This window comes from Rhipicephalus microplus, chromosome 2, assembly GCF_043290135.1.
Source record: "Rhipicephalus microplus isolate Deutch F79 chromosome 2, USDA_Rmic, whole genome shotgun sequence".
Lineage (NCBI taxonomy): Eukaryota > Metazoa > Arthropoda > Arachnida > Ixodida > Ixodidae > Rhipicephalus > Rhipicephalus microplus.
The window spans coordinates 271,170,746-271,192,300 of record NC_134701.1 but is presented as its reverse complement, the minus strand read 5'-3'; the positions used below and the strand labels follow the sequence as shown (position 1 = coordinate 271,192,300).

The following is a 21,555-nucleotide window of genomic DNA, read 5'->3' as shown; positions in this document are numbered from 1 at the left end:
TTGACCATCAGGAAACATGCCTCGCGAGCGCCACGGTGACGACGGGACACACGGAGGCAGCCGAAGAAGCCGCGATAGCCTTAGCACTCGCCGCCGTGCCGCATGCAGAGATTATGATAAGCGACTCGCAGGCGGCAGTCCACAGTTTCCGGCGCGGCCGTATCTCGTGGGAAGCGGCGCGCATCCTTCAAATGTGCGGAGATGGCGACTCGACGTCGCACTCATAACCCCAAATTCCCACGGTTTTCCTCCTATGGACCCCGGCACACACCAGCGTTCCGCTTGCCGAGCCGCGGCTCACTATGTGGCCGCCGCCTCTGACTCCGAGAGCGGGGCGATGCATCTGCTGGATCAAGGCACTTTGATAGGCACGCAGCAACAAGATTCAGAATGGTCATGGGGTGATCGTCTTACAACGTTCCGTGACATCACCCAACACTACAAGCTCGAAAGGCGTAGGTTCCCACCACCGCACGAGAAATTAAACAGGTGCGATGCCGTAAGCTTTCGCTTACTCCAAACCCATTCCTACCCTAGCCCGGTCGTTCTACGCCACCTCTACCTGAACATATACCCCACTGATATGTGTAAAGCGTGCGGGCACAGAGCAACGCTGAGCCACATGCTCTGGGAATGTGCCGGCGACGACAGTCGTGAAAATGCCACCAATCGCGATGCGCCTATAGCGTCCGTCAATACCAAATCACAGGGAGCCTCGAGCTCACTCGTTCCTGCCTCCGCCCCGGTTGCAGGAGCCGCGGGGGACCTTCTTCGTCGGCGTCGCCGCCGCTGGGAGGCGGCCCTCCAAAGCCCAGAGCTGAACGAGCAACTCTGGGCCGTCCGGCAGGCCAAGGATTCCGCCCGTGTCCAGGGACTACGAGCCGCCACCTAAAGCCACCGAGACCAAATTGCAGGCCCATTGTGTCCAATAAAGTTTTTTTCTCTCTCTCTCCTTGTGTCCCTTTTCATCTCCTTGTTGTCGTGGTATATTATTAAGAAAACACGACATCTACATTTGTCATTGTAAAGATCTTTTAGTTTGTCTTGTAGTTGTTGTTTTCATCGTACATATTTGTATTTTTCCCCTTGATTTATTTTTTTGTTAGCTCATACCATACTGCTCACATTCTAATTAAATGCTTGTTTGTTCTTAATACATGCCGATGTTGTTCTATGAGTTTGTTAATCCACTCGAACATCATTACAGTCGAGCCCGCTTATAACGAACCTGAGCGTGACGCGGCATCCGTTTGCTGTATCCCGAAGTTTGTAGTAAATGAAACACAGCTTTAAAAAAGAAGTTGCGAGTGAAAACACAAACTTTTCTTGCCCCCAAAAGTCCGTGATGCGAGTGTTTCGAAGAGCAGAAACGATAAGGGCGGTCTCGAGTTCGTTTAAAACGGCAGGGTGCTCGTTCGCCGAGGCCCGTGGCATAAGCTGCATAATCACTGGCTCCGAAGTTTCGTCGTTCTCACAATCCCATTCCTTCAAATCGCTCTCGCCATGTACTTAATTCACAATGCCCCCATCCGTGCACAGTTCCGCAGTGTCGGCATCATCATCGGCCATAATTAAACCATCGCAACAGATGTCCCACCCGCTCTCCCAGGTCGGAGTCGACGACGCACTGCCACAGATCACTGCCGCAGTGGTCCTGTTCGGCATCTATAGGATCGGCATCGGGCCCGACTTCGACGAAGTCGGCCTCGCGAAAACAGTTTCGCGCGCATGTAGCCGTCACCGCCACCCACAAAATATTCACCATCTCCGCAGCTATTCAGCTGCGGAGATGGTGAATCTCCGACCGGAACGCCCGAAGCGGCAAGTTGGCAGCCAGGTGGTCAACAGCTATGAGCAAGCGCTCCGCAACGCGGCACCTAACGCGGGGATTACGCTCAAGCCAAGCAGTCACACTTTCGACATTTTGTTGAGCGGCAAGAAAAAGCGTGCTAGTCCCTCCGCCGGCCATCATGACCCCACACGAACACCAAGAGCGAGCAATACGCGCACACGCGACACACATCTCAGACCGTGTGGAACAGCTCTGGGCCCGTTTCCAGTCAGAAAACAAAACTAATTCGAGCCAGCGTGGCGGGCGTCCCGGAGCGGTGGAGACGGGCGAAGGCATTTCCTTCCTCCGTAGGCGAAGGGGTTGTGATCAAGAGAGGAGAGCAAATTTACGAGAGAAGGGCAAGGAGTTGCGATAAAGAGAGGAGATGCGGCGGGAAGGCGACCTTGAAAACCAAAACAAACGAGAAGGAGGCAGGTTAGGTACCTTGCTTGAAAGGTCCGCGAAACTCGCCCGTAAAAGAACTTGGACAGTGTGCCTACGCGCGCAGAAGTGAAAGATGGCCGCCTGGATCGGTGCGCGCGGCGGTGTTCGAAGAATCGGCGGCCGTGGCAGACTGTTCACATGAGCTAAGAGTACTACGCGGTAGAAAACACGGACGGGAAAAAGACAAGGACAAGCGCAGACTCTTAAATCATGCATCACCAACTGGTCCACCTTGTTCACGTGAGATCTACATCAAAACATAAGCGCACACAACATCCAGAGAGGAGGGAACATTGAAATAATAAAATGCAGTTTTCCTGCTAACCTTTCCGAGTCTGTACCGTGGCGCGCAATTACCAGCTTGAGCTTCGAGAGACCACCCACGGGCACCCGGTCACTGCCTGTCGCGAACTGAAGCAGTTTTCGTTTTTGCTCCTGGCTGAATTCGTGCACCAGCTCCCAAAAATGTCTGCATCAGATCAAAGAAGACGAGGAAGAAGAAAAAAAACACGCATTAGCATTGATTCAAATGGATTAGTAATGACGTGCGTGCCACAGTTGAGGCATAACAGGTTCTCGAAATTTATTTGTGCACATTTTTACAACTAGTACAACGTTATACAGGTTATACTATGCATATCATCGTGATGCCTATTCCCGTACAAGATTAATTTTTCATACAAGAATGCATTCCGTACAAGAATGCATGCCATTTTCTGTGGGCTGGATGGGGCCATGCTGTAGGCATCCCATGTTGGGCAAAACTTTTGCATGTCTAATGTAGCAGCATGTTTTGTTCACAGTGATGTGCCAGTAAAGCACTCTGCCTATAAACTACTAAGCTAGATCGAGCTTGTACTTTGGTTAAGGCATAGCTATGCACTTAGCAACACATTTAAAAAAATAAAATGCAAGAACAAGCGCATTACCTAATAATAGGACTGTTTGCAGCGTAGCCGTCATACTCTGTTGACTCCTCAAGAGCGTTGAAGTCAAAATTCTGAAAAAATGACACACAAAAGCATTTAAGTTCAATCGGAAATAATAAAATAGTTATACAAATTGCCAACTTTTTTAAATCACTTGTTCGAGCTAAATTGCACAATAACAATCAGTTTGTAGGGGTGCTAACACTCCCTGTAAAGTTGCTTGCGCCTCGTGGCGCACGTGTATCGCACATAGGCCGCATTTCAGGTTCACAACTAGCGCTTGTTTCACAACTAGCGCTTGTTTCCACCATCATCACCATGGTTTGTGCAGTGGCGCCGGCACTAACGCCTTCCAGCAAGCCTGAGTGATGGTACATGTGAGATAGGTGGCTCTTTGGCATGTGGCGGTTAGAGCGAACAGTTGTCTTTCATGATGGGCCCGTGAGGACGGCACCGGGGGTCATTGCTCGCGGGCCCTCGTGGCGAGTCAAGCGTTCGCCGCCTTTTGTATGTTATGCTGTTGAGTGTATGAGGTATTGTGTAAGGTTGTCTTAGCGTGTTGATCCAATTGATGTATATTAATTCGGCTGACAATATCGTCGACCTAAAAGCAGGTAAATGAATTTGTGTTGCTTTGTTTGGTCTGACCGTGTCTACTGTGTCCATTTACTCCAAGAGCGTGGCATTCTCCACAGTGAGTCCCCACACTGGCGCCCAACGTGGGGCTCTTGGAGCATCGGACGACAGTTTTTCATGGTTCGCTACAACCTTTGTTTGAGCTGGGGTAGAGTAGGCCTAAATGGACTTGCATTGCTAGTGTCGGCGATGTGCTTTGTTGAGAGCAAGGAGGATTGGTTGTTGTGACATGTTTGAACTTGTTGGCACAATGCGTTTTTTTTTTCTGCTCGCAAGTGTTTTTTTTTGTGTGTGTGTAGTTGGAATTAAAGAACGTTTTCAGTTGGGAAGAGCCATGCTGTCTGCATCCTGGGGTGAGCAAAGCTTAGAGCACGTGGACTGTAGGCCAAAGCCGAAGAGAGTGAGTACAGAAGCCTCGAGATTGGTCTGATTTTCTGTAGATAGCTTCGTCTATCTCTTTGGGCTCGAGGAGTCAGCGTCGTTGCTAGCTTGTCTAGCGGCTCGACGCCAGGGTGTCGTGACACCATCCGGGACAGTGGGCACCAATCGCTCGGTAAGTTGCTGTGTGCGTCGAATGAGTAGGGCCACCTTACATTGTAGATGTCTCCTTGCAGCTGCATCCTTTGCACCTAGGCTGGATCCTCGCTGGATGCAGGTTGTTGCCAAGCGACTCATTAGGCCTAAGGCTCTGCGCAGCCGCCTGTCGCACGAGGCACAACTAAAGGATCTTGGCGTTGAGGCGCTGAACTCTGCTTCTCTCACTTTTTTTTTTTTCATCTTGCGATGCACGAGTTAGGAAAAGTGACCTTTATTTTATTTTTGCTGGGTGTCTCGGGCGCCGCCAATGTATTTGCTAGCAGAGCTGACCATCGTACCACGTGGGCGAGAAGCCTGAAACTTCCTTCCCTGTGCCCTACTGCATTGTTCCGTCAAGTGCTTTGAGTGTGCGCAGCGAGAGTGATGTAACCCGCCGCTGGCTGGCTTCCGGACGTCGTCTTCGTCGTTGGCCAGGAATATGTCGTGATATCGGGTGATGAACATGCCTGGGACCTGCGCAACTGCCTGCTTTCTGAGGCCCTCGTGAGTGCTAGCCGCAACCAGAAGGCGTGTCAACACGAGTGACAGTGCCTTGCGCCAACGGCGACGTTGCCGTTGCGGAACCGGTACTGGGGTGAAGTCGTCGAGCCGCACAGTGCAGCAGCGTCGACCAGCGGCGGTGTCGTGAAGCACGACATCCTTTATGGACATGTGTTCATCTTTTGTTAGAGCTTGTGTAGCGGCTTTCTCTGTTTTTCTTTTCAGGATATGGTTTGAATTAAGGTTGGGAGAATGTGAGGGGTGCTAACACCTCCTGTAAAGTTGTTACGCCTTGTGGCGCACGTGTATCACACATAGGCTGCATTTCAGGTTCACAACTACCAAGCAGTAAGTGGCGTTGTGCTCGCGAGCGTTTGTTTCCACCATCATCATTATGGTTTGTGCGGTGGTGCCGGCAATGATGCCTGGCGGCAAGTCTGGGTGGCGGCACATGTGAGATAGGCGGCTCTTTGGCGTGTGGCAGTTGGAGCGAACAGTTATCTTTTGCGATGGGCTCGTGAGGACGGCACCACAGGTCATCGCTCGTGGGCTCTTGTGCGTTCGCCACCTTGAGTACCGTAAAAACCCGCATATAGCTCGGACCCGCATATAGTCCGGGGTGTAATTCGGGGATAGCAAACGTGAGAAAAAAAGTTTTCACCCGAATATAGTCCGAGGAAAATGGAAAAAATGCATTTATTGACATTTCATTCATCCTCGTCGTCGGACGCACTCTCTTCCGAAGCTCCCTTGTCGGAAATGTTCTCCCACAGCACATCATCCTCAGTGCCATCAAGCGCGTTGGAGATGGAGCACTTTTTGAAGGCGCGGCAAACGAGCGCCTCTGGAATGCAGGCCCAAGCCTCGACTATCCACGAGCAGAGCATCGCTGGCGAGGCCCGTTTCAGCCGTCCGGCAGGGGTCACTTCTGGTTCTCCGGACCTCATCCACTCCACGTACAGGCGCTTGACATGGTCCTTAAATGGCTTATTAAGGCACACATCAAGCGGCTGCAGCTGTGATGTCATCCCTCCCGGGATGACGACGAGCTCGGTGCGGGAGTCGCGCAGCAGTCGCTTTACGGAGTCGGCCAGGTGACACCGAAACGCGTCGAGCACAAGCATCGAAGGGAGCCCCAGCAGTGCTCCGGGCCGTCGACACCACACGGACTTTATCCAGTCAAGGACTAACGATTCGTCCATCCACCCCTTGTCCTGGCAGCGGACGACGACATTTTTCGGGAACTTCTCCCCCTTCGGCAGCGTCTTTCGTTTGAACACCACGTAGGGTGGCAGCTTGCGACCGTCAGCCGTGCAGGATAACATTACAGTCACCCGCGTTTTTTCGTTTCCAGTCGACCGCACGATAACTTGCCTGGAGCCTTTTTGATGCACCGTCAGCGCCGAGGGCATATCCAGGTAGACCGGCGTCTGATCCGCGTTGCCGATCTGGCCCAGCTGAAAGGGGACTGCCTTTCGCAACACAATTATGTACCTTTGAAAAGCCACGAGGTGCTCTTCGTAGCTCTCTGGTAGCTTCTGGGAGATCGACGTACGCCGACGTAGGGAGAACCCAGCGCGGCGCATGAAGCGAGACACCCAATGCTTGCTCGCTTTGAAATCCTCCGGCTGAATGCCTTTGTCTCGAGCGATCTCCCTTGCCTTCGCTTGTAGCAGCTCGATGTTGACAGCGAGATGTGCAGCTCGCTGCTCCCGCACAAAGTCTGTGAGTTCTCGTTCCACGTCAGGAAATGCTCCATTTTTTGGTCCGCGGAAACTTTTTCGCTGGCCGCTGCATGCAAAGAGGGCTTCCTTCTGCTTCCGCCAACCGCGAATGCTCCGCTCGTTGACTCCGAACTGCCGCTCCGCGGCACAGTTGCCGATGGTTTCGGCAGCAGCGATAACTTTTCTTTTAAAAGCAGCAGAGTACTGCCTGCGCGGTCCTGACATGGCGTAAAATCACAGGAGCAAAATCGAGGCCGTCATTATGGGCACCAAGTTGAAGCAAAGGCCACTGACCAACTGACCAGTTAAGACTAACGCCGCTAACACTACCTAGCGCAGAAGCGCGCAGACAGCTGATGATGATGATAGCACCGCGCTATGCCGAAACCGAAACTGAATTTGGGCCGAAAATTCTTGGGACCCGCATATAGTACGGGGCCGAAATTTCGCACCCTAAAATCTAGAAAAAAACCCCGGGCTATACGCGGGTTTTTACGGTATGTTATGTTGTCGAGTGTATGGAATATTGTGTAGGGTTGTCTTAGAGTGTTGATCACAATTGATGTATATTAATTTGGCTGATGATATCGTCGATCTAAAAGCAATTAAATAAATGTGTGTTGTTTGGTTTGGTCCGACCGTGTTTACTGCGTCCGTTCACTCTAAAAGTGTGTCGTTCTCCACAGCAAGTTCCCACGAGTTCTGTGACCGAAAGCTTTCTGTAATGCATTGGCATTTTGAGAGCACGATTCTGACCAGACAAAGGCTTTTATGTACCAAATCTTTCTAAAGCTAAGCTTTTTTAAAGAATGAAACACTCCACTTCGGCTGGCTTTTCGAAAGACAGAAAATTTACGAGAGAAGCTTACCATTCAGAAACATATTGGTAACATAAAAGATTCGGCAGGTTGATTCTATGTGACAAAAAATGTAACAGCGTGACTTCGTACGAGGATGTCAATGAAAGAGCAGAGAGAGATGAGCGACTGCCTGCCCACAGTTTAGTTTAAGCTTTTGTCCCAAGACGTGCATGTGGGCCCATTTGTTTTTTTTTTGTTACACCAATGTGTTTTGAATCTTCAGCTCTAGAAACAGTAAGCACTAAATATGGGAGCACTACTAAAAAACACAATGCACAAGATGAAGAAAAGCTATGCACATCACTAGCACTGTTTGAAGTGATGTTACCAGCATCTTGGTAACATTTTATCCTGACACAACAGTCCACCGATCTCTTAAAATGATGCACATAATGCAGGATCTCAAGGAGCCAGGACTAGTTAGAGGGCAACAATGTGAGAAATAAATGCATTAGCACTCAAGATACACTTTTGTTTGTGCTAGATTCATGCAAGCACCAGTTTTTCAAGTAGATAGTTTGCACTGGTAAAAGAGAAATGCACAATCACGGTTTAGTGCTTAGAGCTACAGGCAAGTGTGCTAGAAGTCGAGAGGTTTATTTTTATCATAAAGTATATACTTGATTTAACATTTATCCTCAAAGAGGCCCGAAGCTGGGAGAGCTTACCTACCTATCGCAAAAAGCCTGGTACGAGGCAACAATCGCTATTACCTACCTTGCTGCCGCATACCAGCAGTTCCACTTCTTCTGGCCGGAAGAGCATCTCCAAGGGAGAGTCGTCAGTCACGAGTAAGAAACCACGACGAAATGCACGAAACTGCTTCTCTATGCTCTTGTTGAGCAAAAAGTCAGTGTACGAGTCAACAAATTCCTGTGAGGAAATAAAGTAAGAAAGGAGTTACAGCAGAGCCTCGATGATATGAATTCGTAGGAAGCACACAAAATATTCGTATCATCCAGAATCTGTATGAATCAAAACAAGTTAAAGCTGATCATGAAGGAGAACAGGAACACGGTTGGCGTCAAGCACTTTTTGCTTAAAAAGTCCATGGTGTTCTTTTGAACATTTTCTGCCTTCGCTGTCTCTCAAGAAAGCCGCCTGAAAGGAATAAAACCGTGCTGTGGGGTTCTCACTCACGCTGCTGGCGTTTAAGGTGTGTTCACACTTGGCCTCGAAGAGAGCGAAACCAGCAAAGCTCGCCAAAAATTCATTCGCCCCTTACCGCCTAAATGGCCAGATAAACAGCACTGCAAGTTGACACGAGCGGACAAGCCGCATTGCGCCACTTGGGTGCAACAGTCAATCGTGCATTTGTATCATCCGCGATTGCTGGGGAAACCGTTGGTATAACACTGAATCACAGAGCATTTTATATAACGTAATCCGTCCGAAGCAACTTGATAATTTATATCATCGCAAAATTCAGATCAACTGTAAAATATCATTGAGATTCTACTGTAGACCTAGTCTAAGAATTCTGTTCAGCAATTGGCAAAAAAGGAGTTCAATCACAGTTATCACCACAAAATTAACACAATATGTGCCCATTTAAACTTGTCTTTTATGAAAACCAGTAGGGATATGCAAATATTTGGAACATCCACACGATTGCTTGAAGACTGCCCTATTCAACTTGATCCTTGAATAAGACTAGATTAAATCTCAATTTCAGTCTAGTTCACTTTCTCCAAGTGTTTAGCCACTGACCTCAGAGTCGACACCTACATCCCCATCAGAATGATGCTAGCATTGGTGGCTAAAAATTTTTTAACTAATAGTAAGTGACGAATTCATTTCAGTTGTCGCAGGATTCAAGACTTCGTATGCAAGTTTTCTGTATAAACCTACTAAACTAGACAACAGCCATGGGAGAAAGTTTAAGGGCATGATATAAATTCATTTCACCAACTAAACTAGACAACAGACATGAGGAAAGTTTAAGGGCATGATATAGATTCATTTCGTGTGTGTCATCTAGCAGCCCCTGCTAAATAAAACGTATCTGGACGCGTGCAGAATGTATAGTGTATGATGCTAAACGAGTTGACAATACATCAACCAATCAAATTTTCTGAACTATGAATTAAAATATGGAATAAAAATATTTGCACGGTGCTGACCAGTGGACGAAAGACAACACTTTCTGCATTTACAGGGAACACCTAACGTGCAATCTAAAGCTGATGTAACCGAGCACGGTTTTCTTATCAAGAAAGAAACAGCCTAGTAAGGTGTAAAAGTCTAAATCTATGCATTAAAATGTAGTAGATAAGCCCTCACAGCATAAATCAGCTGTATTTGGTAGCGAAATGCTACTATGGCATCCTCTTTAATGGTGAACCATACTTCAAAGCCTGAGGACCTAAGTGAATACTATTAACAGATTGTTTAGTGGCATGCTTCTATTTCTGAATGATGCAAGCTTTCCCCATGCTTTGACGGGGCTAGGGCAAGAAATAATAATGCAGAATGACAACAAGCAAGGCCCAGCCTTTTCATACTGTTGAGGTTGTTTTTTCCCAAAATGGAATGAACTGCGACTGACCCATTTGTTGTCCTGGTTGACTAGAATGGTGTCGCCATGTTCCTTGAGGTCGTGGGAAAGCATGGTGCCAAACACATCCTGGTAGGTAATTCTAAAGCTTTGCACAAACACTTCTTCCATGTCGTACCCTTTGTAGTCCAGCAGCTGCTGTAAGCCCTTTGCTAAACTCTGCATACAAGAGACACAAGAATTCAAATTAGGGACCCACAAACCTTTTGGTCATATTACTGCGATGAAAATGGCGTGAAGACGGCACGGAGGGTAAGAAGCAGAAAACACAAGTGCTGACGAACAAGTGCCTGCAGTTCTATTGCAATGGAAAATATATAAAATAAATACACACCAAGAAAAAATGCAAGACTGTCACATGATCACAGTTAGGAAGCAACACCATATTATCCACCATGTGTTTTAATGACACCATCAACCATACAAATACACAATATCTTTTTTCAATAAACACAAATGATGACTCCGTGAAGCACATGTTCCTTTTCTTTTTGAACATGAAATGTATGAAGCATTGATAATTACATGTTCATGATTCACTACAATATTTGTAGTTTTCATGAAATTTAAACAATTTCCCACTAGGGGTTACAGAGCTGCATGCTGGCAGATTAGAGGTATGTTTAAAGGGGAACTCCGGCTATTTTTTGTATTCACCAATTTCAATAAAACTTTCAACACAAGTTCTCTTCAGTACCCTGATGATATGTGCCAGATTATACAGCCGTAAGTCGTATAGTGCTTTAGAAAAATGAGGTTCATAAATTGGTAGCCAATTCTGGAATTGCACCTATAAACGTGGGCTACCCTATGTATGCGATGCAACTTGTCTACTTTTTTCCTACCCTGCCTCGCCCAGCAGACGTATGGCGCGTGCACTTTCTTCTACGAGGCAACGATGATGCCAGCGCAGTCGTTGGTTTTTGTCATCTGCACAGGGTGTGATGAAAAACTTGGAGGACGGTTTTCAATAGTAGGACGGGATAGCATGATCAGGCTCTCTTGCAACACACCACCTTCTCAACGGTTAGCCTCACTTCATTTCTTGGTGCATTCCTCAACCCTACTGTAAGGAAGCGAACGACTGTGCGCATAACACTGGTCGTTTCAAAACATTCTAGAATGTTTACTGCAAATATACATTTTGTTATTCGGGTGTTACTAAGACACTTTCAATCCAGATTCACCCAATCCCGATAGCGCTTTAGTTTTATCCGGCATTTAAATTACACAATGTTTGAAACACGGTAGGATGATTCGACAGTGGTCGTACATGACCATAACTGAAAGTGGCTTAATGTGTTGCGACCGCAGTAAAGGCTCGTTGTTAGTGTGTAAATCACAGTACTCCGTGGGCATTTTCGATCGTGGAGTAGCCTGATCAGGATGAGTTTCCTTATGCCGATTGAAAGTGCACTGTGGCACACAAATATGGTAGTGTGCATTTGATTTACTTGAGCAACACGAAAAGTCGTCGTTGACACTGGGTCTTACACTAAGCATAGACAATATTAAGCACTGAGGAGATCGATGCAGGGCATGTCAACAGCTTTACACACCGACGGCTCGAAATCAGGAGGCCATGCTTCCGCGCTCAGATAGTAGCTGCATCATCGATAAACTCGTCACTCAGACAGGCTGGCACATCTTGATTCTGTGTCAGATGACATCCAGCTTGCTTTTTGTGTGATAGAACAAGCACGTGTGCTTTGTTTATACCTCGGCCAGCTGTGGCAGAGTGTAAGGTATTTTATGACATCATCGCATACCCAGCACAAAAAAACTTCCCGTTTCAGTTTTGGTTTTGACACACCGTTAATTGTATATTTAAATGGGTCTCAGCTAAATGAACCCTTCTAGCAGTTAGAGGAGTGTCAACACTATTTGAAAACAACATTGTCTCTGTATGTTTGAAAATGCACCAAAGTCCCCCTTTAAAAAACCTGCATGACGCATCAATTTAGTCTTCTTCAGATGCCTCAATAGCTGTCGTTCTCAGAATTGTGACAGTTACTGCCAAGTTGATTGCAAGCGTGATGCTTCAGCTTCTTGAAGTTACTCAACATTAAGTAAACCATGAGAGCCAAGATGAACAAATCTGTCATTTTCAGAGGGTACATTAAGATACCTTTCAGTGCAATAGCAATTATATCGACACTCTACTCTCAGCTGGTTTTTGCTGTCGCTGCCATGTACCATACAAAATCCAAATCAATAACCTTTTCCCGCGCATAGTAAGCTCTACTTGCGGTCAAAAGCATCCCAGTGGGCACAAGACTAACGCGGTTGAAGCAGAGATCAAACGAGCAGATTTATCTCCACTGCCCGGAAGCAGAGTGCGATAACATCACCCCGCATTCAAAAACTGGCATCGAATGCTGCACAAGCAGAAATGAAATGCCCCACCAGTCTTGAAAAAGCATGAAAATTTTAAAGATATGAAGGGGGTTGGTCAGGCAGCAACTGTGAACTTTTATTCCAAGGGCGCAGTCATGGTCACTGCGCACTGGCAGGCATCAGTGTACGGCTTGTATACCTTGCAACATCTCAGCAAGACGGTGCGAAATCTGCTTCTCTCTCTGGAGCAGCCATATTCTCTTACACCAGCATTTTATAGAGTTACGCGAGACTGGATCTAAACGAGTTAGCCCCCAGTATAACTTTGCATAAAATTACAATTTGCTGCCATTACATTCATTGCTTCGCCCTTGCTATATAACTGACTTTTCTTAATGAAAAAATCCAACCAAATTAGGTGGGGATGATGCCCAGAGAATTATTTCTCATCGCCAGTCTATTTGGATAAAAGTTAAACGGAAAAAAAGTATAACTGTTAAAATGCTTTGTCAATCTGAAGAGATTGTTGCTGGGCTAGTAGGTTCATAGTGGCAGAAAGTGGAGTTCAAATTAGGTAACACAGTCGAAAGCATTTTAACAAAGATTGCAGTAGTTGAATTCATTTCAAATTGAATTTAAATTATTGAAAATTTTCAATTATTTGAAACGAACGAATAGATGCATATTAGTCTGCATGTGACGCCCTGCAAAGGTGGTGGCATTGCAGTGCAGCAGTGCCAAGCCGTGTACCTATCAGGAAAAAAAAAATCACAACGCCATGAAGCCCTTACTTCAAGGTTGAATGAAGATATTGTCCTCGCACCGATTCATTTTTCAAGTTTAAAAGCTCGTTATACCAACTTATATGCTCGAACTATAGCACATTTTAAAAATTAACACATTTTACAGGCTATCACATGTATTCTACCGAAAGTCTGAAAGTGAAATCTACTACTATATATACTTGCGTAATACTGGCACCCCTCCCTCCCCCACATCGCCCAACAAGAATACGATTTTTTTTCATGAGTAATTATCGCACTCCCAAAAACTGCCGCAGTAATGTTGTCTGCTCCTTCTAAACACTGATGATAATAGCCCACAATAGCCCATCACCATCTCTTAACCATTATGCGTACTATCAAGACACGGAGCCCCAATCTAATATAAGCCAAGTCAAAGTGGGGAGTGCGCGCTGCAGCCTGTATTGTACGTTGTGTCCATTTTATTGCTTATGCTACGGGGTGATGCCGAAGCTACACAGCTGGTTTCAAGTTGAAAGTGATTGATTACACTACACTAAACAACAAGCAACAGGGCCGATGATAGGCTCTTCGGAGTCAACGAGTTTTGCGTTTGCTGCAGGCGACGGCAGCTGAAAGCCACCAAGACCTGTTGGGCCTTGCATGTGCCAGACTTGGATGGATAGCTTTATTTTGTCAAAAGGCAATTGTAAACAATTTCGCATTAAATGGCCATCAGCCCAAGGTGGACATTGTATGCTAACCTTTTGTGGTCTCCTGTTGAATAACGAACACTGACCCTACACCACAATGCCCACAAACTTTGCAAACAGTATTCTAATTCTCTTCTACAGTAAACTCGCAATAATTCAAAACCTCTGATAATTCAAACTTTCAGTTAATTCAAACAAAATTCAATTTTTTGGTTGGCCCTCTATTCTTTCAATGTATTTAAAAGCCTCTTAATTCAAACTCGATCATTCGATTAATTCATACTTTTTGCAGTTCCATAAAAGAAAATATCTGCTGCTTTCCCACTACTGTTTAAAATTTGCAAGCCTATATATTCTTAACAGTCTAAAAATGAAAAATAAGCACCTCGGGCCTTCAAGGAAAAAGGCTTTGCTAGTAAACAAATGTTTGAAACAAAGCACATGGATGGTACACCATGATGCTTCTCAACTGGTATAGAGAGCTATGTGCTGAAGGCACATATAACAAAGAAGCAGTTGGCAGTTCACGATTTCGTTAACAGGTCTGATCAGCAGTAAATGGCCGATAAAATTGTGAACCTTACACCTCTGCTTTCTCTTCATTGCGTGCAGTTGAGGTTTAAAAAAACTAAAAATTTTTAAATGGGATAAAATTAATGCCTAGCCATAATGTGTGGTGTCACCTCGCCCAGAGTCATCTATCTGAGAACTAATGATAATTCAAACTTCTTAATAATTCAAACAAAATTCAGAGGTCCCTTCGAGTTTGAATTAATGAGAGTCGGCTGTATATGCTTTCGGGTTTTGTGTCTCAAATAAATCTTGCCTTGTGTTGAACCTGTGGTTTTATTGTTAAGATAAGCCTTGACTAGTACTTCTAAAAGCTTGCAGTTAGTTAATTGCTGGCGTGACAATCCTGATTTGCGGCCAGTTCGTTCTCTTTTTCCCTCTATACATTTTCGCAGAAAATTTTCCCCACAAATTTGTTGCACACCCCAGCTTTTCATCGGCTTTCCGCAAAAAAAAATGCAAGGATTATGCGAGTAAATACGGCACTCAAAGTTGTTTTCGCTTTCTTTGATGCAAAAAATGGTATGTGCACAGGCCTTGTTTCAATTTTCTTTAAATATTGTGCAGGTTAGCTGGCTCATGACAGATATACTCATATTTTTCTTTCTAGTTTGCAATACATATACTATTCGAATTCTATTCGAAATAATTCGACCGAAATCACTATTCGCTTATAACCTGAGATTCACTATTTGCACGTGTCCACTAAAAAAACGCCTGGCCTGTGCTGCATTTTTCTGGGTCCTGCACCTAATTAGCACTACGCTGTTTGCTATTGCTCTGTGAAAAGGAAGAAAAATTATCTCTATGCTCACAGGATTCCAGTCCAGGAGATCATGGAAGGTGCCCCTGCGACCGAGCAGTTTCCGGTACACGACCATGGGGAAGTGCACATCCAGGATGACATTGTTGTATATAGCCAAACCCAAGATGATTCCAATCAACTTGAACTGGGCGTCACTCTCGAAGGACGTTGGGTTGAACCAGTACGTTTGAGTCTCATTATTCAGAGTGAACATCGCTGGAAACAGAACCACCACAAAAATCTGTGATTCATAAGATCTTGCTTCCAGAATACACAGTGAAATATAATAATTGATGGGGTTTGGCATCCTAAAACCTTGATATGATTATGAGGGATGCTGTAGTGGAGGGCTCAGAAAATTTTGACCATCAGGTTTGACATACATCAAAATTCAAATATACAGAACTCTAGCCCTTCTCCACCATTGAAATGTCATTACCTCAATCGGGATTTGACACCATAACCTCCGGGTAAGCTCAATACAGAGTGGAAAGATATCAAATCAAGGTCCGTTTTCCCCATTTATGTGCCATGCCTGAGTTCACCTGTTTCACAACATCTTACTCACAGTCACAGTACTTGGACAAAATTGAATTTCGTTGACTATGGATAAGTTCAGGCATATGGGCAGAAATGCCAGAACCCCTGGGTTTTGTTCAGTGGCATACCGACAGTTTTCCGCAGGTGGCTTGTTCAATCAAAACTACATGGTGGTGCCACTGCACCATGGCCTTCCCCATGCCATGACCTTTTGGCTGTGCACCATTATGTCTCCACTCGAGCTGCATCATCTGCTTTGCGTACCCATAACGTCTGTGCACAAGTGTTAAGCAAGTAAAAGCGAGCAGACGGCAGCACCTGTGAACACCACTTCTTTCTGCCTCGACTTTATCATGTCGTCATCGTACACTGTGGGATCAGTAATTTCGATACCAATGTTTTTGTTCCGCTTTATACTTATATTCATGATAATAAGGGTTGCAGCGCGAGCACGAATGTGCTAGAAGAAACAGACGAAAGTCGAGGTACGGAAGGCAAAGAGGACAACACGAACGCTGTTTCTTGTCCACTTTCTAGTTTCTTGTCCGCGAATAATTTGCGTGTTCTTCAAGCGGATAAGGAAGGTGTTTTCGTTATCAGCGCTCGTGTTGTCCTCTTTGCCTTCCGTACCTCGACTTTCGTCTGTTTCTTCTAGCACATTCGTGCTCGCGCTGCAACCCTTATTATCATGAATTCAAACCAACGAGCCCAAATCGCCATTCTTCTTATATTTATATCCTGAAGCTTCTAGAGCAATGCAATCACGATTCATCTCATATTCTCAGTAACAGCAGCTGATCTCAATAACAAAGACAGAGGATACCTGATGCTTCACGCCCAGTGTGAGATGACCCAAAATGATAGCCATATCACCACTTATTTGTTGTTGTCAGGAGAGTAGGCCAAAAGCAAAAGTGAGTTCGTACCAAATATAGAGATCACACCTGCATAGCTGCTGCCATGTTGGCTTATAACCCCAGTTACAGGCAGTTGCTAATGCAGTAAAAGCTCGTTATTTTGAACTTGGTTAATTTGAACTTACATTTAAATTGACCTGACGTCCTGGTCCCAGCACAGCCCTGTGTAGTGTATCTATGGGGGCAAAACTGGCGATAATTCAAATGCTTCCGTGTCCACAACTGTTAATTCGAACTGGAAGTGCCTGTTTTTCATCGCTCTTCGCAGAAGTCGGCCGCAGAGTGATGACAATGTGTTGAATAACCATACCAAACCAAATTTTCCAGAGTATGAAAAGCAATAAAACAGGTGCATTTCAGAGCAGATGAGAATTCTGATACTGCAATGGAACTTTTCAGCAAGCTGCAAACAATGCTCATGGAGTTGCGACAAAATGAGTGCAAGCACATGCGAATTACTGATTACTTTTAACTTGAATTAAATTAACTCTGTCATGTAAATAGGGGTGTATGGCAGCATAAATAGCATTATATGTCTCGACTTTAAGGCTCACTTCTCACATAAATGCATAATGGTGCTTTTTTTCTGGCATATCACTGACTGATCAATTACTTTGTTTGTAGACTGAAGTCGAAGACTGAACCGGAACAGAGTTAGAGCTCCATAAACTTCATTTAGAAAATCTACTGCCACCAATGAGTAGCAACAACTAATCTGCAATACCATGTCCAGAGGTGGTTTCTTCAGTCTCTGCCGGCACAGTGTGGCACCATGTCTGTTCATTCTAGCAACCATCCGCTAATTAAAGCTCCGTTTAATTTAAACAATTTTACAGGCCCCTTCGAGTTCGAATTTACATGCTTTTACTGTACAACAACCAAAGGCATAAACCAGAAATGTGAAGTAGAATAAAGGTAGCACTTATTGCCGTGGCGTGATATACGTACATACGAAACAAATGCAGATATCTGAACGCTATCAACTTTTAGGAGATTATAGGTAGAACCATGTTTTGTTACGGAAACACGTCACTTGACTACACCCTGCTGAAACTAGCTTGTGTGGTATGGCCATGGCCGCTTTGCTGACCCAATGGGTGGGGATGGAAAAGGGCAGTTACGATGACATGATCAAACATGCCTGCACCTGTGTACTGCTGTGGGAAATCATCTATAACTGTCCGTGTAACTGATGAAGGTGAGAACGCTACTCACCTATGTCAGGGTTGAAGATTTCCTCGACAACAAGCTGAAAAAACTCCTTTGAGACACCGCCTTCGTCAATGCCCTGCTCCCCTTCAAACTCCACGACCAGCTGCTTCTTCAGGCTTGACGGGCTTTCCATGGCGACAAACTCTAGCTGCAGGCAAAAAGCACAAGGCGCAATATTTGTAAGCCGAGTGCATCGCAGCCATAACAAACAGCTTTCATTAAACTGCACTTCTGCTGCTGCACTGCTGATACTTGTTGATACGCTTGCAATGACGGCCAATCATTTTGTTGCATGCAAACTGCTATTACATGAGGGATAAGGCCAAGATGCATTAACTCTACACTGAAAAAAAAGGGGGAAGTGAGGTATTGAACTTTGCCAAATTTCCTTTAGTAGTCTTGCCAGGACGATTTACTGCGAAGGGCTATAACAAGGGGAGGCTATTATTAAGAGGACCGAACTATGGAAGGCTCAGTCTTGTCGTTCAACTTGTGCCTTGCAAACAGTGAACAATAATTTACCAGCTTATTAAATGAATCTTGTAAATTAAGTATTGACATTTCACAGTTTAAAACATCTAATTTGTCTGAATTATTTTTTACATAACTTACTGTGAATTCATTTTGATTGTCTCATACTGTTTTCTGTTGCTAGTCTCCTAAATTACATGCAAGGGTTTAACGGATGCTTGTTTTCTGATGACAATTTTCTCACAGCATTTTTTATGCATTTCTTAATGTAAACATGTCAAACGTGCGTGCTGTATATTATTATATGCTGCATCAGTTAGTGTGCTTTTACTGCCTTTTTTCTACTGCTTCCACTAAATTACATTGCTGACCCGTTTCAGTGCTTGTGAGAAGAGCGAGATTTCTCAATCAGTTTTTCCTCAACTTTACTCTCACAACCCTTGATTGTGTAACTGTTCAGTGGAAGTAAAGCTTCATTCATTCACTCATTTATTCATGCGATCCCTGATAGGTAGACTAGAAGCTCACTGCGATGATTTAGCGACTTTCTAGACAAACTCCAGGTCATGTGGGAGAACAAAGGACCCAGCTCCATCACCGCTGTAACACATACCCTGTGAAGTGCATCATCAATGAGGTGATCCCGGCGCACATTGAGCCGAAGGTAGGGGTTAGTTGGTGCGCCACCGACCAGCATTTGAATCACTGACAGGTGACGTTCACTGTACATTCGGATGCGGTTGTCATAGTACAGGCCCAACGCCTTCACGGCGGGCGTCAGGACAAAACCGTGACCAAGAAAGGAGAAGTGGCCTTCCTTGGTGTTGCCCCCCCGGGAGTGCACAAAACCTCGGTCCGTTTCGAGCTGCTCACTTAAGGGCTCGTTGTAAAACTCTTCCCATGGTATTAGTGGCTTGCGGCAGTCAGCCACCTAGTGAAGAGAGCGTGAAGACAGAAAAATTATGTTAGATTCTAGGGCTTTGCATGATATGACTACAATTTGACCACGAATCACACTGTGGGGAAATACTCTAGAATTTAAACCAGGTGTCTCCAACCTTTTCAGTCTGAGGGCCGAGTTACATAAAGCCGACACAACGTTGGTCGCACGGCAAATAGGACATTGGGGGGAAAGTGCAGGCAAACTGAAAAAAATTTAATCTTGGCTGAACTACTTCTTTTGTTGCTTTTTTAAATTTTTTTAGACATCACCAAGTTTTCCACACACCTGTTTTCGAAGTAAACATGACATTGCCAATGCGTTGGACATAGTTTAGCATTGGACTGGGCCATAACCTCGTCATATTGTTCTCCGTGACAAAGTGACAGTCAAAAAAGACCAAGCATGTTATCTGTCACATCTATACCGGGGTAAGGTGCCATCAGCCTGAATTGCCAATGAATGCTGCGAGCGAGCAAAACTGAAACTTGCACAAAATCAGCGGCAACCTACCATGATACTTGTATAGTAATACTAGTAACAAAAATGTGAGGAAACCACATCTTCATAGCCTTTGCTCCACTGTCAAGATAAGTTGTCGCTGAGCAGAGTAATCATGCCATTTCAAGCCCACTATTTCAATGCTTTTGTGTGGAGCTTATGTGCTTTCCCCACAGGGCAACCTATTTGATCAGTGGCGACAAAGCCGGCACTCAGAAACAGCCTAGACCTGTTTGAAATGGTCTAAAACACACCGAAAACATTAGAATTAAGATACCTTGACACCCAGAAGGTCCCACAGTGTATCGTCCTTGAGCATCTGAGATGGGTCCTTAGGAAGAGGCCGACCGTCGTCTGTAGTCAGTACTTCATCCTCTTCTTCTCTACATTGTTCCAGCTCCCCTCCAAGCACATTGGACATGAACAGAATCTTCATTGTCTGAAACCGTGGCCACAGGCATGACACACATCACTACAATAAGAATTTGCAAAATGCGATTCTGCAATATTTCTAAAAGCGGCACGTGGCACCCAGAAGAGTCCCAACAACTCATTAAAGGGCCAGTCAACAGGCTCCAACGTTCTTTTGTATACCCCTTCACCCCCAGCAAGCTCTGTAATTCATAGAGTAGACCGCAGCGATCACGTTTTCTGAATTACACAAAGCTGCACACTGCACAGCACCTCCATTTCGAAAAACAATTCCCGCACTCCTTTCCTACACCTGACCAAATGCTCCTTGCACGCGCAGTGGCAACAACTTGGCGATCAGCGAGGTGATGCAGCACGCAGCTCGTCAATATGTCTAAACCAGGTTTCAACAAACAGTAGTGAAGTCAACGACAGTTCCTGTTCCCACCCACAGCTACGATAGAGCTACTAAATCACACAAGTTGTGAAACTCCCCATAGGCTCCATGCATCGAAATCGGGACACTTTACTGACCCAGTTTTGGGGAGTGAGTAGATTGTCGCGCCCCCTGTTGATCAGCCCACCCACTATTAGGCACATTATTTGTGTTTTATGTTGTTGCTCCCAGATGGCACGACAGTCTGCTCCCAAAAAATCGAACTCCAGGAAAATCAGGCTAACTTCATGTCTGGGTTTCGGAACGCAGTTTTGCTGCGAATCAAGCGACTGGGCTGCGGAGAAGCATCAGCACCGGGTAAAAAGTAAACAACCAGGCATCGCAGCAAGCAGAAGTGCGTTGCGACTGATCGAGTTCGCCAATGACGTCAATCGCTGACGTGTTGTCACAGTGCCAAAGTGAGCGGAGTCACGACAACAGGCCACCCCTTCCCCTCCCTCTGAAGGAGAAGGGTGGCGAGGCCGTGCGAAAATTTGAAACCACCTAAACGCGATCTTCTAGCCCCTGTAACTTCCTTATTAGAGCATGTATTCGCAAAATTCCTGCAGCAGCATGTTCACGACATAACAGAGCACATAATTCTTTTTACAACAATTTTTGGACCTAGGGGTTGTTTACTAGCCCTTTCAAAAGAACTGCAGTATAACTATAAGGAGGAACTGTGTGCTGGTGGAATCATGCGACGGTATTCAACTTTCCTCAGGTGGATTTTAATTTGGAGAATTTTATTGCGACCAAAGCTCTGACTGAAGAATTCCTTAAGCTCTTTCAATACAAACAGCAGAATGCACGGGTAAGCAACCTATTGGCTGCAGTCAACAGCACATCTTCACTTCTCAATCTCTAGTTGAAGCCACATTTTTCAAAGCTTACTCATTAC

The 21,555-nt window shown here is 45.4% G+C and overlaps 1 protein-coding gene across 1 annotated transcript in view; it reads right to left on the bottom strand.

Moving 5' to 3' along the window:
- The window catches only part of Ube3a (ubiquitin protein ligase E3A), a 66,556-nt gene that overhangs the window by 3,505 nt on the left and 41,496 nt on the right, over positions 1-21,555 (bottom strand). The window contains exons 8-15 of the mRNA XM_037420974.2: positions 20,085-20,246; positions 18,980-19,297; positions 17,899-18,043; positions 15,237-15,442; positions 10,050-10,217; positions 8,219-8,374; positions 3,205-3,275; positions 2,601-2,744 (exon numbers count right to left, since the gene is read on the bottom strand). Of these exons, the coding sequence (XP_037276871.2) occupies positions 2,601-2,744; positions 3,205-3,275; positions 8,219-8,374; positions 10,050-10,217; positions 15,237-15,442; positions 17,899-18,043; positions 18,980-19,297; positions 20,085-20,246 (1,370 nt within the window). The remainder of the gene's footprint in view (positions 1-2,600; positions 2,745-3,204; positions 3,276-8,218; positions 8,375-10,049; positions 10,218-15,236; positions 15,443-17,898; positions 18,044-18,979; positions 19,298-20,084; positions 20,247-21,555) is intronic.